The following is a 17,033-nucleotide window of genomic DNA, read 5'->3' as shown; positions in this document are numbered from 1 at the left end:
AGTTCCACAGGCCTATAGCCATAGTTTATTGTAGGCTTATGTATGTCTATCAGGTAGGAATATTTAGACTGTTTTGCATTATGCTTCCTGTGTTATTATTCGGCTATATAGGCCTAGCATATTCTCAATTCATAAATAAATAAATTCGTCGGTTCTTTGAAATGCTGTCATGAGTGAACACTGTCATCAATAAAGAAATAGCCTACTAATAAAATCTTGCTAAAAAACAATGATTTGGGGAACATTTTTCTCGACGGGGGACATTATAACCGGTATGAGGAAAGAGTGGATGTTTTTTTACGCAGGAACGGGAGATGGGGTGTTGGAAACCGGAGACCGTGGGCTCGAGCTCCGGTGACGTATCTGCCGGTTGAACCACTCGGAAGCGGCCGCGAGGGGAGAAGGACAGCGGGAGATGACCGCGAATGACCTCAACCAGACGCCGTAGCAGTCCAGTCGTTACATTGTTTAAACCAGGTTTAAATCTAATACGCGTAGTTTACCCCCTCGCTTAAAAAACCTAGTTAATTTCGCGTTTTAAACAGAAAACACTGAAACAGTTGTGACGAAACGTCGTGAACGTGCATATTCCCTCTCTCCTCGGCTGCTCGCTGCTCGAAGAACATCATGGATCCCGGTAAAGCACCGGACCAGAACCGGACGGGCCACGGGAACGGTCTCACGAACGGGTTTCACACCACGACCACCGGCACCGGGGGTTTCAACGCGTTGAGTTCAAACGGGACGAGTTGCAGCGGCGGTGGAGGAGGAGGAGGTGGTGGTAGTAGTAGCAGCAGTGGTAATGGAAGCCATAATGGCATTGAGAATCTCCCCCATCTTCAGGAGGATGTCCAGACTCACGGTTCACCCGCTAAACGGTGCCGGTTTCGGAGAAGAATGGATTCGGGTCGAAAGAACCGACCGCGTAAGTTGATTTTTGCTGTTGCGACTATATGCGTCAAGTTGTCAATTTGACAGCTGTCAAAGAGCACTGCTTGTTTCAGTGTGAGCCTATAGGCTATGGGTCATTCCGGTATACTTATTAAGAAAATTAGCCTTAAACTGAGACCGAAACTGTCCTTGTTTGTCGTCTCTACGGTCAATAACCTCTCGGCACTGATGGCTTTCGTCGAGAGCATTGATGGTGTGTGTGTGTGTGTGTTTTTGCATGAGTAAAGCAGTAAGACTGGCTGGAGACAGGAATACAGCTTTGTGTGAGAGGCTTGGCCGAGAATGTCGTTAAGCCCACTTACTTAGTTCTCAGATGCTGTTTTTTTGCACAGTAAACCAAAAAACACCTTCGGGAAATGTGATTCCTGCAACCCCAGATTTATCACCTTTAAGACTTTTAAAGGAAATGATCATCTAATTTCCATTATGATTTCCTAGATTTTTATCAAAGTGACACCACTGAATGCCCATGGACGTCAGCTGTATGCTGAGGTTGACGAAGCCTATTGAATCAGGGCCACAATAACCTGTGTTACAGTGTAACACCGCAGTTATACAGAGCATCATATCATTTGATACAGTATAGCCTACCCTCCCGGCCTCAGCACAAGAGAAAGATCTCTCCTCCCTTTCTCCCTCCTCCGCCGTGTTATTGTGTGGTCTTTGACATGCTCTGCGCTCCCATTGGTCCTCTCAGAGTCAGGCGGTGTGCAGGACGCTCCTGATATGAGGGACGGCTGCTCTCGGCCAATCAGCGGTTAGCACTGCACCGCTGTGGGGGCGGGGGGGGGGCGGGCTGAAGGCGCGGTCACAGCCAACCCCCTGGCAGCAGAGGGTCTCTCCCGGCATCCTCCTCCACTCTCCCAGTCATCCAGATAGGATACAGTACATGTCACAATGTCAGAGAGGGGCAGGACAGTTTACTGCCCCGACGACATCGCACCATAGATCACAGGCTCTGTGATTGACGGCTTATAGGAGGGTGGAGACCTGTTATAAGCAGCTGGAACTGAGGATCAAGATGAAGCTAATAGTCAAAAAGCCAGGTAAGACATGACTGCCTGTCACTGCATAGGATGTTCTCACAGATGTGAATGACAGATTATTGTGTTTGCATGTGTGTGTGTGAGCGTAGTGAGATGGACAGATAAAATCAATCCATCATTGTCAGTATCCTTCATGGTTGTGTATCCAAGAGGTCGCCACAACAATGCTCTGGGCTGCCCGTCCGCATTCCTCGGGGCTCTGTGCACATAAGGCCAGAACCCAAACAACACACCACTATTATGGTCTGGAATTGGAGAGGAATGATAGTTGGGGATGAGACAACGGCAAGTTGAGGGTTGCTGAGCGACTCTGTTGTGGAGAGGGCAGAGTAACAGCATCCATTGGTTAAAATTGTTATCTTCCAATTAGATCAACTGAACAAGTTTGCATTGTTGATTTTGGTCGATGGAAAGTTTGTGTGTGAGTGAGAGAGAAAGTTTTTTTTTAGTAAGTGTGTGTGTGTGTGTGTGTGTGCACTTGCATGTTTGTTGTGTCACAGTCTCTCGCTCTCCTGACAGGACAGTACTTTGCCCCTGGTCTGGTCTGGTCTGGCTGCACCTGTACTATAGTAGCCTGTTATAGCTCTGGGCTGGAGGTAGATAGGAGTGAACAGATCTTTCACCTAAATGCCAGTGAGCCAGTTAGCCAACCAGCCAGCTAGTCAGGGAAACAGCCAGTCAGGGAAACAGCCAGCCAGTGAACTAACCAGCTAACCAGCCAGCCAGTCAGGAAAACAGCCAGCCAGTCAGGGAAACAGCCAGCCAGTCAGGGAAACAGCCAGCCAGTCAGGGAAACCGCCAGCCAGTCAGCCAACCAGCCAGCCAGTCAGGGAAACAGCCAGGCAGCCAGTCAGCTAACCAGCCAGCCAGTCAGGGAAACAGCCAGCCAGTGAGCCAGTCAGCCAATCAGCCAGACAGTCAGGGAAACAGCCAGCCAGTCAGCTAACCAGCCAGCCAGTCAGGGAAACAGCCAGGCAGTAAGCCAGTCAGCTAACCAACCAGCCAGCCAACCAGGGAAACAGCCAGGCAGTCAGTGAACCAGCCAGCCAACTAGTGAGTCAGAAAGCCATTCAGAAATCCAGCCAGCCAGCCAGTCAGTCAGTCAGTCAGCCAGTCAGCCAACCTAGTCAGTCAGCTCCTCCCCCTCACAGGTGCGCTCTGACCCCTGACCCCTCAAGTCTTAACCCCTGACCCCAACGTTAACCCTATCGAGGACATGCAGGTCTGGGCAACTGCAGCCCCGTTCGTCCGGCTCATCAATATTTCAGACATTATAACAAATAAATGCACTATAAATACTACTGGCAGAGGAAGCCAGAAAGGAAGCCTGGAAAAATAGTAAATAAGTTAAATGCTCAAGTAGCCTACTGTATACAATAATTTTTTTAATGACAACCAAAATGGACCCACACAGTGTATAGCCTTCTATGTTATTGTAATGTTATACAGAGGTTGGGCGGGGTGGGTGTGGGGGGGTTGAGCTCTGAGCTGACGGAGCGGACAGTGCGTAGTGTAGTTATGGTTAGGGTTAGGGTTGTTTGTAGCGTAGTGTGTGGCCCTGGCCATCAGGTCTGGGTTGGGGGGGGGGGGGAGGGGGGGGGGCGGGTGGCCATGCTGGACTGAGTGAGAACTCCGGTGGGAGAGACTCTGGAGAGAGTTGCTACTCTTCTGCTGCCTCAGCACGCCCAGGCAATGCTAATAACTTGCTAATTAGGTAATGCAGTCGGTTCACTTCAAATCTACACCCCCTATTTAGATAGGAGTGCACAGAGCTGGGAAATGCTTTGTGGGAAGTGCAAGAAACAGCAAATCAGAGATTATCAAATTGCGCCATTGCGAGGATACCAAATAAAAGTGATAATATAGTAATAATATTGTATTGTGTTTTACTACAACATATTATGTGAGTACACCCGTAGATGTATGAAATTAATATTGGTGAATCTGTCCTTTAAGAACAAGGCAAGGCAAGAGTTATTATTTGCTGTAGTACTCATAAACCTTATGTTTTCTTAAGAATCTCCTCTCAAGTTTTATCAGGGAGAGAGAGAGTCTACTGTATATCAAGTCTTATCAAATCTTTAGTCTCTTATCAAGTCTTACCATTCAGGTGCAATGTCAACCCATAACAACCACCTGAAAAACCAGATGGTGTAGAAAGACATTACATTACAGTCATTTAGCAGACGCTTTTATCCAAAGTGACTAACAATAATTGCATTTATCGTAGGAAAAGCCAGTGTACTACTACTTGCCAGAACTCAAAAGTGCATCTTCTTTCTAAAACAAGTGACTAAGAGCATAATCTAGTGCTGAAGGCAAAGTGCAAGAATAGCAATCTAAAGTACAGTGCTCATTACAGATGTTGCCTGTGTGTGGGCGTTTGTTCCCAACAGTCAATTTCCACAGTCTTTCTGAAACAAAAAGTATATTACCGGAGTGTCAACTGTCTCGGACAGTCGAGGGTTAACAGAGGGCTGGATCTCCAGACAGTCGAGGGTTAACAGAGGGCTGGATCTCCAGGCAGTCGAGGGTTAACAGAGGGCTGGATCTCCAGGCAGGCAGTCGAGGGTTAACAGAGGGCTGGATCTCCAGGCAGGCAGTCGAGGGTTAACAGAGGGCTGGATCTCCAGGCAGTCGAGGGTTAACAGAGGGCTGGATCTCCAGGCAGGCAGTCGAGGGTTAACAGAGGGCTGGATCTCCAGGCAGGCAGTCGAGGGTTAACAGAGGGCTGGATCTCCAGGCAGGCAGTCGAGGGTTAACAGAGGGCTGATCTCCAGGCAGACAGTCGAGGGTTAACAGAGGGCTGGATCTCCAGACAGGCAGGCGAGGGTTAACAGAGGGCTGATCTCCAGGCAGACAGTCGAGGGTTAACAGAGGGCTGATCTCCAGGCAGGCAGGCGAGGGTTAACGGAGGGCTGGATCTCCAGGCAGGCAGTCGAGGGTTAACGGAGGGCTGGATCTCCAGGCAGGCAGTCGAGGGTTAACAGAGGGCTGATCTCCAGGCAGGCAGTCGAGGGTTAACAGAGGGCTGATCTCCAGGCAGGCAGGCGAGGGTTAACGGAGGGCTGGATCTCCAGGCAGGCAGTCGAGGGTTAACAGAGGGCTGGATCTCCAGGCAGGCAGTCGAGGGTTAACGGAGGGCTGGATCTCCAGGCAGTCTTCTCTCCACATTGCTGGTGTTTCCATGGCAACAAAGCCCTCCGCTTTTGTTGCAGAACTGGCTGCTCGGTTTGCGAGAGACGCCCCCCTCCTCCCTCTCTCTCTCTCTCTACCTCCCTCTCTACCTCTCTCTCCCCTCCTCCCTCTCTCTCTCCCTCTCCATCCCTCTCTACCTCTCTCTCCCCTCCTCCCTCTCTCTCTCCCTCTCCATCCCTCTCTACCTCTCTCTCCCTCTCTCTCTCTCTCTCTCTCTCTCTCTACCTCTCTCTACCTCTCTCTCCCCTCCTCCCTCTCTCTCCCTCTCTCTCTACCTCTCTCTCCCTCCTCTCTCCCCTCCTCCCTCTCTCCCTCTCTCTCCCTCTCTCTCCCCTCCTCCCTCTCTCTCCCCTCCTCCATCCATCCTCCCTCTCTCTCCTCTCCTCCATCCCTCCTCCCTCTCTCTCTCCCCTCCTCCCTCTCTCTCCCCTCCCCTCTCTCTCCCTCTCTATCCCCTCCTCCCTCTCTCTCCCTCTCTCTCCCCTCCTCCCTCTCTGTCCATCCCTCTCCCCTCCTACCTCTCTCTCCATCCCTCTCCCCTCCTCCTTCTCTCTCCCTCTCTCTCCCCTCCTCCCTCTCCCCTCCCCTCTCTCTGTCTCTCTCCCCTCCTCCCTCTCTCTCTACCTCTCTCTCCCCTCCTCCCCCCCTCTCTCCCCTCCTCTCTCTCCCCCCCTCTCTCCCCTCCTCTCTCTCTCCCTCTCTCTCCCCTCCTCCCTCTCTCTCCCTCTCTCTCCCCTCCTCCCTCTCTCCCTCTCTCTCCCCTCCTCTCTCTCTCCTCGCCTTCTCTACCTCACCTTCTCGCTTCTCGCTTTCTCTCCCTCTCGCCCCGTACTTCACCCTCTACTCTCTCTCTCTCTCCCTCCTTTTCTCTTTATCTTCCCATTCCTCTCCTCCTCCTTCTCTCCCTCTCTGTCACCTTCTCCTCCCCTCCTCTCCCACCTCTCCCCAACCCCCTCGGCCCCCACCCTCTCTTTAAAAGGGGGACGCCAGAGTTGTCTCTAATAAGACCGACGCCCGTTCGTCCCCACAGCCTTCCCCTGGTTCGGCATGGACATCGGGGGCACCCTGGTCAAGCTGGTCTACTTCGAGCCCAAGGACATCACGGCGGAGGAGGAGCAGGAGGAGGTGGAGAACCTGAAGAGCATCCGGCGCTACCTCACCTCCAACGTGGCGTACGGCAACACGGGCATCCGCGACGTCCACCTGGAGCTGCGGAACCTGACCATGTGCGGCCGCACGGGCAACCTGCACTTCATCCGCTTCCCCACGCAGGACATGCTGGGCTTCATCCAGATGGGCCGCGACAAGAACTTCTCCAGCCTGCACACCACGCTCTGCGCCACCGGGGGCGGGGCCTATAAGTTCGAGGACGACTTCCGGAAGGTGAGGGCCGGGAGGGAGGGAGGGAGGGAGAGAGGGGAAAAGATGAAGAGAATGGGAGGGAGGAGGGGGAGAGATGGATAATTGAATTAATCGTGTGTCGCTACCTAGTCTCACATGACTGGTCAGTGTGGTGTCACCACACCACGTCTCTCATACCGGGAGAGAGACCGGTCTATAGATGGACATCTCTCATACCGGGAGAGAGACCAGTCTATAGATGGACATCTCTCATACCGGGAGAGAGACCAGTCTATAGATGGACATCTCTCATACCGGGAGAGAGACCAGTCTATAGGTGGACATCTCTCATACCGGGAGAGAGACCAGTCTATAGGTGGACATCTCTCATACCAGGAGAGAGACCAGTCTATAGATGGATGATCTCTCATACCGGGAGAGAGACCAGTCTATAGGTGGACATCTCTCATACCAGGAGAAAGACCAGTCTATAGATGGATGATCTCTTATACCGGGAGAGAGACCAGTCTATAGATGGATGATCTCTCATACCGGGAGAAAGACCAGTCTATAGGTGGACGTCTCTCATACCGGGAGAGAGACCAGTCTATAGATGGACATCTCTCATACCGGGAGAGAGACCAGTCTATAGATGGATGATAAGCACTCAATCATCCCCCTCTAGCGAAAACAAGACCGGGTCTAGGTCTCTCTTTGCAATTTTAACCGAACCTAGTCGGTCACACTAACCTACAGTGTTATTAAAGGTTAAATGTATATTTAAAAATCTAGTCAGTTAGATTAACTAAATAAACAAAATCAGGTCAAATAAACATCCTCGTCTTCCCATCTCCCAGATAGCAGATCTGGAGCTGCAGAAGTTGGACGAGCTGGACTGTCTGATTCAGGGGCTCTTGTACGTGGACTCGGTGGGCTTCAACGGCCACCCCGAGTGTTACTTCTTCCAGAACCCGTCCGACCCGGAGAACTGTGTCAAACAGCCCTGCTGCCTCGACAACCCCTTCCCCATGCTCCTGGTCAACATCGGGTCCGGGGTCAGCATTCTGGCCGTCTACTCCAAGGACAACTACAAACGGGTCACAGGGACCAGGTACAACCCCCCCCCCCCCCCCCCCCACACACACACACACACACAGGTGCATACACACACTCAAACACACATGCGTAGACACACACACAGGCAGGGGCACACACACACACACACACACACTGTCCTCCCCCCCTGCTGGGTCAGGGTAGGGTAACAGATTGTCCTCAGTGTCAGGTACACCATGTTGACTGTATTTGTCTGATCTGACATTGATAACAGTCCTCTGCTAGACTACCAGGGTCCATCATGGCTGGGATGTGCATGGCCATTTTATGAGCCAAGAATCTGCAGTACAAACTACCTGATGATAAGATACAAGTGTATTGACCAACTTTATTGGTCTCCTCACAGAACAGAACATAAAAAGCAGCACACTCACTCACATGTATGCAATACTGTAACGCACGAGAGGGAGTGCTTTACTGTGGTTATTGGCGTACAGTCGTAGCCTGAACTGCCGTGACAATAACCACGCTAGCATGACCTCGAGTGTGTCATTGCTTTAATACAACAGCACTGCACCGTCTTGTTTTTAAAAGATGAGTTTGCACTGTTGTATTTTTTTTTCTTGAAAAAGATAATTTTATGTGGTGTTGAATTTTGCTAAACTGCATTGCGTTGAGCCATCCGCAATCCGAAATTGTTTATCTATTGTTTACTGTCTTTTGGCAAAATCCAATATGGCCACCACTCCAAAAACAAAAAAATGATATCATAAATGATACCACTTTTTAGGGGTTTTCGGGGTTGTGTAATATGATTCTGATGTTATTTCAATGATTTGAGGTCAAGTTTACCCATCAAAGTTTTATTACCCGACCCAGAAAACCGCTATAAAGGGGTATCATTTATGATCCTAGCCCTTTTTCATTTTGGGGTAGCAGCCATATTGGATTTTGCCCATATGAAATATGGCGGGGACAGCATCTGGGCCAAATTTAGATTTGGGAAGAATCAGAACCAAAATATCTCTACCAGCCCCCACTAATAGTAGTTCTCACCGCCCCTCCCATCCCCCCCCCCCCCTGTAGTCTGGGAGGTGGTACGTTCCTGGGCCTGTGCTGCCTGCTGACCGGCTGCGAGACGTTCGAGGAGGCGCTGGAGATGGCCGCCAAGGGGGACTCCACCAACGTGGACAAGCTGGTGAAGGACATCTACGGAGGGGACTACGACCGCTTCAGCCTGCAGGGCTCGGCCGTGGCCTCCAGGTAAGACGGACCCCCACGCTGCTGTGGAGACGCTCGTGGCCCCTGTGTAGATTCACATATAGGATGCCTATGGCCCCGTGCCGTGGGTTCGAATGAAGGCTGAGACTGAAGGGTCTATTATCCTACAGTTTCACACAGTGGCTATGAGATAAAGGCTCAGTGACAAGAGAAATGAACCTGGCTTTCCGAGGCCGGTGATTGATGGATTATTGATGATTGGATGCAGCTTTGGCCACATGATGAGTAAGGAGAAACGGGACAGCATCAGCAAGGAGGACCTAGCCAGAGCCACACTGGTCACCATCACCAACAACATCGGTTCCATCGCGCGCATGTGTGCCGTTAACGAGGTACTGTTTCTGTTCTTTTTTTAAATTATCTATCCGAGGAAGTCAATTGAGAGCTATGTCCGGACATGAAGCTGTGTCTGGACCCACCTCCACCTGTACCTTCCCAGACCCGAATCGAAATACTATCTGGAATCATTTCAATTCCCTATCTGTGCTTGATTGTTCTTGCCTGGCACGATGGAACCAGTGGGCTGTCCTCAAAAAGTCAAACTCCTCCCACCTGACACTCAGAGGCAGACCCAAGCAAACACTCAGGGCCTGATCTACTAAGATCCCAAATAAATAGTGCAACTAAAGTTAAACAGGCCTACCGTTGACTATGTGAAGCCTGACGAATAAACGGTTTTGCAAAACAAAATAGTTAAGCCTACTGCAGCGCACAAACATAAAAAGAATAGGCCTACAATTCCTCTCTAGCATGAGAGCTTGGCTCTGCGGTAACTTTATAGAACCACACGACACACTGGAAATAACCCAGACCTCCTGTGTGGGAAAATGATTATGCTAATTTAAAACAAATGAATTAATATTATTATTATTATTATTATGAATTGCATTTATATAGCGCCCTTCATGATACCCAGAGCGCTTTACAGAGTCCAGTATTCATTCAGACACAGTCATACCGGTGGTGGTCAGATACATCTGTAGCCACAGCTGCCCTGGGGCAGACTGACAGAAGCATGGCTGCCAATCAGCGCCTACGGCCCCTCCGACCACCACCAACATTCATTCACATTCATACGTTGCATATACAAAATACAATACAAAATAAAGAGCACATAGTAGACTTTGTCATTTTATAGACTCTGGGGAAACCAGCTACTGTGTAAAAGCCTTGCGTGGTTTCGGTCAGTGCGTATGAGGAAACTTTATATACTGGCCAGTCCTGCGCAACATGACCTCCAGTACTTGGGAAAGAACAGATGAGAAACTGTTTTGGGAAATCCCAGCGCCGAGAGCTACTGTACGCTGGAATGAAGCAGTTGCGAGAAAATGGAGAGTAGCCAGAAGTTTGGTTATTGCAGGTATGGCGTGACTTCTTCTAGTGACTGGCTCCAAATCAGCCCTTAATTCATCTAATAGCTCCAGAATGGAATTGCTAGATAAGCGATATGTTTGGATTATCCTCCTATGTTTGGATTATCCTCTCCTCTGATTCCAAACATTGTCACACGGATGAAGAACACGCGTTCTCGGCGTGCTCGCCTCCTTTGTCTTCTCCTTATAACGGCCGCCATGTGTGTGCGCAATTGCACGGAGCCAAATAGTACCTACCCTTCCAAGGTACTAAATTGCAAACGCAAACGCCACCACTCAATTAGCTTTCAGATTTGATAAGTCACAGTGCGCGTGCTACAATTACGTATTTGCATTTTCTCCTCCCATATTTTGCACGCTAGGGGACGCACGCCCCTTATTACATTTTCATGTCGGCCAAACGTACTAATTGGATAGCGCGTGTTAATTTGCGCACTTGAAGGATGCAATGCCCCTTGCACACCGTTCATAGATCACCTTGCACATTTCTTTGCGGTTACTAAGGCATTTGCACACGTTTTTATACGTGCAAACCTTTAGTAGATCAGGCCCTCAAAGTACTGTATCTGAAAGGATTTCAAATAGTATTTGATCTGGGTCAGCTGGTTGAGGATTGGTCAATTCCTTGGTATGTTAATCCCTTTGAGTCTAGATTTCTAGATGTCCTGCTTGCCCAGGTACTAACCTACTCCGAGGTAAGTCTTCCAGAGGCCTTCACTTCCTGTGTTGATCAGGGGAGTAGAGGCGTGAGAGAACTCTGTTTGCTTTCAGCTTCTTTACAGTGTTGCCTTGTGGACTGGAGATCAAGCAGCATTGTACAGGGCTATCAAAGCACACAGAACTGCAGCGGGAAGAGGGCACACACACACACACACACGCACATACGCACATATCCACACTTCTGTTGACAGAATATAATGTCCTGGAGTTACCTTGCGGTAACACGCGTGGTGTTTTTAGCATTGTGTACACAGAGTATCCCGACCCCTGCCTGGACTTGACAGGTGTCCAATGTAGAGTTTGTTGTTGTTTTGCCAGTCTTTTAATAGAATGGAAGATGCAGTCGGACGTTGGCACCTCTAACTGTGCCAGTGACTGGAGCTGAACTGGCCTTGGCTCGTGTTTGGCTGTTGCTCAACCTGGGTCGTCCCCTGCTGAGTCACTGTGGCCAGACAGGGCCGGACTCCAGCGCTGCAGTGGCACGCTCTCTCCACTAGGGGGCGGCCTAACCCCAACACGTCACAGTCCTCTGCCTAGTCATAACCGGTCACAAATTCTGCTTGTGTTATTATGTTGATGATGAAACGTCTCTATCTATTGTGGTGAACTAAACCTGTTGTTGTTGTTTCAGAAAATTGAGCGTGTGGTGTTCGTAGGGAACTTCCTGAGGATCAATACTGTGTCCACCAAGCTGCTGGCCTATGCCATGGACTTCTGGTCTAAAGGCCAGCTCAAAGCCCTGTTCCTGGAGCATGAGGTCAGTCACGCGACACACACACACACACACACACACACACACACACACACACACACACACACTATATATACTTAATCATTAAGCAGGACTTAATCTTACTTCCGAATCAGATTTATTTGGCCAAGTAGGTTTGCATTCTGGGGATTTTGCTTTGGTCTGTTGGTGCATGAGAATAAACAGTGCAAGAGAGGACAGTGCAAAATACACTAATGATGAGGCTAATACAATATCTACAAAAATGTACAAAATAGAACAGTGTCAGTAGCCATGTTTCCATCCACACGTTTTATGCGAATTAAGTTATATCGAATTAAAAATGCCTTATGGAAACAGTAAAATTTGATTAAAAATCATATAAATCGACAAAAAGTGTGTACTGTCGATCTCATCGGATTTTCTCTTGTTCGATAAAAGTCTTTTGTGATAAATGCTTTATCCGATTTAAAGCTCTAGATGGAAACGCACGTTCACCAGCTTTATTCGCACTCATATTTTTAGCGATCCTCACACAATTCGATTGAGGTGTGGATGGAAACATGGCTACTGACTCGGTGGGATTCTCGTGCCTTGTTGACGAGGTCGGCTGCAGTCGGGAAGAAATTGTTTTTCTTCCTAGAGGTGTCAGTCCTGATGGACCACAGCCTTAAAGAGCTTGTGTCCGGGTCGGGAAGGGTCAGCCACAATCTTTCCTGCCCACACCAGGGTCCTGGGGGGCATGCAGGTCCTGGAGGGATGGCGGGTTGCAGCCAATCATCCTCTCGGCAGAGCGGATGACACACTGCAGTCTGCTCTTATCCTCGGCAGCGCACTTTAACCCCCCCCCCCCCCCCCCTATCCTCTGTCACCAGGGTTACTTTGGAGCTGTGGGTGCCTTCCTGGAGCTGCTGAGGGTGTCTGACGACCTCTGAGGTCACCTCGGAGGCGACCTCTCAGAGATCACATTGGAGACGACCTCGGAGATCGAAGGAAATCGCAATCTCTCTGGGACCGACTCTGCTGGGGGCGCGAAGCAGCAGCTGACCGGGCCAGGGTCCGAGTACGGTCTGGCCTGGTTCTGGCCCGGCGGGGCCCAAAATGTTGGGAGAAGATGGGGGGGAAAAGCCATGCGAATAACTGAACTGAACTTTTAAAGGTTACTAATTATGATCACCCTCTTCCTCCTCATCGTCATCATCATCCAGAGTTTTAGGGACTGATACTTTAATCTGATGCAGTTTGGTGAGATGAGAGGAGGGTTTACAGTTTCTGCCTCTGATGCAGCCCCCCCCCCCCCCCCCCCCCCCCCTGGTGCCAGCTCTAGGCCTCTACCTGTACATAGACTGGGTGCTCAAGCCAAACACTACTGATCCCAACCTGTGTGTACCATGTCTGTTCGATTAATCCTAAAACAAAAAAACACAAACAAGTTTTTATTTTATTTTTTATATAACTTATTGGTTTGTTTTTGTGTTTTCTTTCCCTGTGGTTTTTAAATTAAGGAATACTGTACAGGAGTCAATTGCTCTTAAGCGTCTCGGCATTCGCTTTCTCTCTCTAAAGCCTTTGCACTTTCTACCAACCGATTCTAATGTCTTCATGTTCTCCTGTGGGATTCTCAGACACAGCCCAGTGTGTAGTGTTCTGTCTGGGGATATAAACGGTATGGTATTCAGTACGGTTGTGTTATGCCAGTGTACGAATTAATGACCACGAAGCGCAAGTTGTTACGTGAGTGTAAATGTCGCGAATGGATCTCATAGTTGACCAATGGATACCTCTGGAACACGCTGGATCTCCAAGACCAGTGATAGATCGTCCTCTGTCTGTATTGGCTGTCCTCCAGTATTCTGTCCCTCTTCGTTTGTCCAGCTGGCCTCATAACCTCTCTCTCTATCTCTCTCTCTCTCTCTCTCTCTCTCTCTCTTTCTCTCGCTGTCACTGAAAGAGTTAACTGCGGGACCAAGCCTTGATATTTGAGTAATGATCCCACGAGCTCGATGTAATTTCACCCTAGCCTAGTTCTTGTCAGGAGGACGAGAGGGCTCCGCGAGACGCTCTCTGACCCCGAGGCCCGGGGGCAGTATCTCGAGTAGCCAAGCCAAGTGCCCTTTCAGAATCCCAGATTCCAAACCAGTTTCTGTGCGGTCACTGTCCACAAAGCTTATACTGTAGTTAGTTACTTTCTTCTGTCTTTCTCACAAATGAAAGGGTCCATTCTCACGCCTTCTTTCCATCCTTCCTTCCTGTAAACTGTCTTATTGTGACTTTATATGATTTTAGGTTGTACTATGATTGTGTTGGAAAAAAAAAAATACTTGAGCCTTGCAAGATTTTATTGTATTACTTTGCTGTAACTAAACTATGTTACGGATGGCATGTCATGTTCTTGTTTTGGGGTGTCTGCAAGTTGGAACTGCACCGGTGGCCTGTGAGTTGCTCTCTCTGCACCCCCAGACTCACCTCCTCACAGAATGAGCAGCAATGTGACTAATACGACTTTTCTCTGCTAAACCGGAAACAGCAGTTTCGCAGCAATTTTCAGACCTGGTCGTGAAACTGGAAACCTGAGATCAACTGGGGCTCTTAGCAACGCATGCTTGTTCTGAGAACCAGACTGTAACACGCGCGACGCCCGAACCCTTCCCCACCCCCCGCCCGCCTCTCTCCTTGCCTCTGTTGGTCTTGGGTGATACAAACTCTCAAAGTATTTGAAATGCTATTTGAGCCAGGTTCTGCTGGGTAGTAGAAGACTGGCTGTTGGAGACGGTGGCATTCCAGTACCACCCCGTGTCACCACGCGGAAACCTCTGAACCCTGGGGTGCCTTTGATGATAGAGACCAGACCTAACCTCTCGTGCTGTGTTTGTGTGTGTGTGTGTGTGTGCTTACGTGTGTGTGCCTGGGGGAGGGGTATTTGTATGTCTGTCTGGGTAATGGTGGGTTTCCACTGAATCCTCCCGTTTGTCTGTTTTGCTCTGAGGTAAATCCACACTTGGGAATTTGCCAGAGTAAGCGTTTTTTTGTCGGTCCTCCCTTGAAACATGTCTGTTCAACACTGGCACACCTTCGGTGTGATTAAAGTATTTGAGGGAAGATTCCTGTCTGTTAAATGTTTTGTGAAATCGGTATCAATGCAGCCTCCCGCTTTGCGGAGACTGAGAGGTATGCTTTATGCAACTGTGTGACATCACCTCTGATATTCCCATACATCGGCACAACAACAAGATGTGTTCACACTGTCACCTCCATCTTTCTCTGAACCAGAACTCTGTTATTTGAGTGATTCCTCTGTCGTTTTTTCTTCCCATGGTGTAAAGTATTTGGCCATGTAGAATACATGAGTACCATGGATTGATGTCAAACATGTCAAAAGTACCCAGAATCCTTTGCAAGTGCTCCGGTATTTGTTGCTAAACGCACATTTCTACACGCATCTCAACCATGTGGAAGGCCAAGCATACAGATGACTGTGCAAAGATTGTGTCTGCACCTGTGATGTTATGTAAAAGACATGCTATTACTTATTCTGCTGTCTTGGTCAGCTTTCTGTGCCCCTAGCTCTCCACCCCTCCCCCCCTCCATCCATCCAAACATTTCCTCCAATCCCTCCAACATTAGGGTCAATTTCAAGGACCCAGATTAAGACTAATCCCAGACATACTGTATTCTGAGAGTCATACTTACAGGAGCTGTAGGCCTAATCCCATACCTACATGGTCTTAATCTGTCCAGGAGGACGCATCCCAATGTTAGAGGCTAGGATTAGGGGAAGGTTTTCGGGTCCTATCCCTGCCCTCGGACCGAGTCACTCTGGAACTACATCTGTGATAGGCTGATGAAATCCTGGAATTATGCAAAATGTCTACGAATATAAACCCTGTTAGATTGTTATCTATTTGTGGGTATGTGTTGTCCCAGCAAATGATGTGTTCATTACTGAACTACGTAATGCAGATGCTTTAGGAGGTTCAATCCTAACAACTGTAAGGCTTTTTAATGTTATTATGGACATATCATGGCAGACGGTTAGGTGATACCTGTTGCTTACGAACTGTAATGTGATTGCTTTAACTTGCAGGCCTTATGAACTGTGTGTGAATGCATGTTCCTAAACTAAGTAGGAGCTTTAGATGATATAGCAAATAAATGCTTTTAAACACAGAACGTCTCTCTTCACTGTTTTGTTTATTAATGATGATGATGATGATGATGATGATGATGATAATAATAATATATATTATTACCATTGTTATTCCTTGTGTGTGTGTATATGTGTATATGTGTGTGTGTGTGTGTGTGTGTGTGTATATATATATATATATATATATATATATATATATATAATGCCATCACTCTGGGCAGACCTTCAATATTTAATATATAGCCTATTCTACTGTATATCTCAAATTCATTCCCAATGGGGGAGGATTTGAAGTCATCCGCAAGTGTTGGTTCACTTTGAATTCGTTACTCTCAGTAAATGATTTCTTAATCGCACACTCACGATTAGTCTATTCCCGAATGAGAACTGTAGGCTAATGGGGGGAAGTTGGGTACAACTGGGCCTACATTGTGCTCAAGGTGTCGAAGGATAGTTGTAAGTGCATACATTGTTTTTCACGTGTTGGGAGGAGTGTGTGAGCAGGAGGGGAATGCGGGGGAGGGGAGGAGAGGTTTTGGGGGTTGGCGTGTTTCATTCTAGTAGTTATCCCCACTCTGCATGTTCCCTCTCTCCTGCGCTAGTTTGAACCATCCTTCAACTTTTATGAAGTAGGGCCTAGGCAACAGAGACTGGACCAAGCAGCACTGGAGAATAGGGGTTGATTGCTATATATATATATCTATGGTTGATTGCATGTAGACTAATGTCACCGGGAGTCAATTGTTGTATGATTGTTGAAGCTACTGAGGCAAGACTGGCATGCAACTGAAGCCACAGCTGGGTGTGGAGTGAAGGTAAGGACAGATCCGGTCCTGGGTGAACTATCCCACTGACTGTTTTTGACTGTTTTACATAGATATAGCATTAGTCTAACATTTCAGTTCGTAGGCTACATGTAGTTTGGTGCATTTTTTCCTACATGTTTTTGAAAGCACGCTTTTCGATGCTGATGAGAAAGCTAGGGTTTTCATCACAAAATGTTACAGAGCGCTGGCATGTTTTGAAGTTTTGCGATGTCTGCTCATTCGTTTGATTGATTTATAGCCTATATTTTCAAGGGGAGAGAGTCCAAAGCACATTTCCTTTGGCATTGTGTGCTCCACATGTTGACCTCTTGACGTTGAGACCACATTGTGGATAAGCTGCAGCCGCGTGACGAATAACCTACT

At 48.5% G+C, this 17,033-nt stretch overlaps 1 protein-coding gene across 1 annotated transcript; it reads left to right on the top strand.

Moving 5' to 3' along the window:
• Window positions 1–398: 398 nt before the first annotated feature.
• On the top strand, window positions 399–15,810 carry pank1b (pantothenate kinase 1b). Its single transcript, XM_084459948.1, has 7 exons — window positions 399–925; window positions 6,226–6,578; window positions 7,394–7,647; window positions 8,679–8,855; window positions 9,082–9,205; window positions 11,598–11,723; window positions 12,572–15,810. The coding sequence occupies exons 1-7, from the start codon at window positions 628–630 to the stop codon at window positions 12,629–12,631; spliced, it is 1,392 nt and encodes a 463-aa protein (XP_084316074.1). The 5' UTR covers window positions 399–627; the 3' UTR covers window positions 12,632–15,810.
• Window positions 15,811–17,033: the final 1,223 nt, after the last annotated feature.

Source organism: Borostomias antarcticus, assembly GCF_949987555.1.
Source record: "Borostomias antarcticus genome assembly, chromosome: 29".
Lineage (NCBI taxonomy): Eukaryota > Metazoa > Chordata > Actinopteri > Stomiiformes > Stomiidae > Borostomias > Borostomias antarcticus.
Note: the sequence above shows the minus strand (reverse complement) of the source record. Positions and strands in the feature narration are given on the sequence as shown.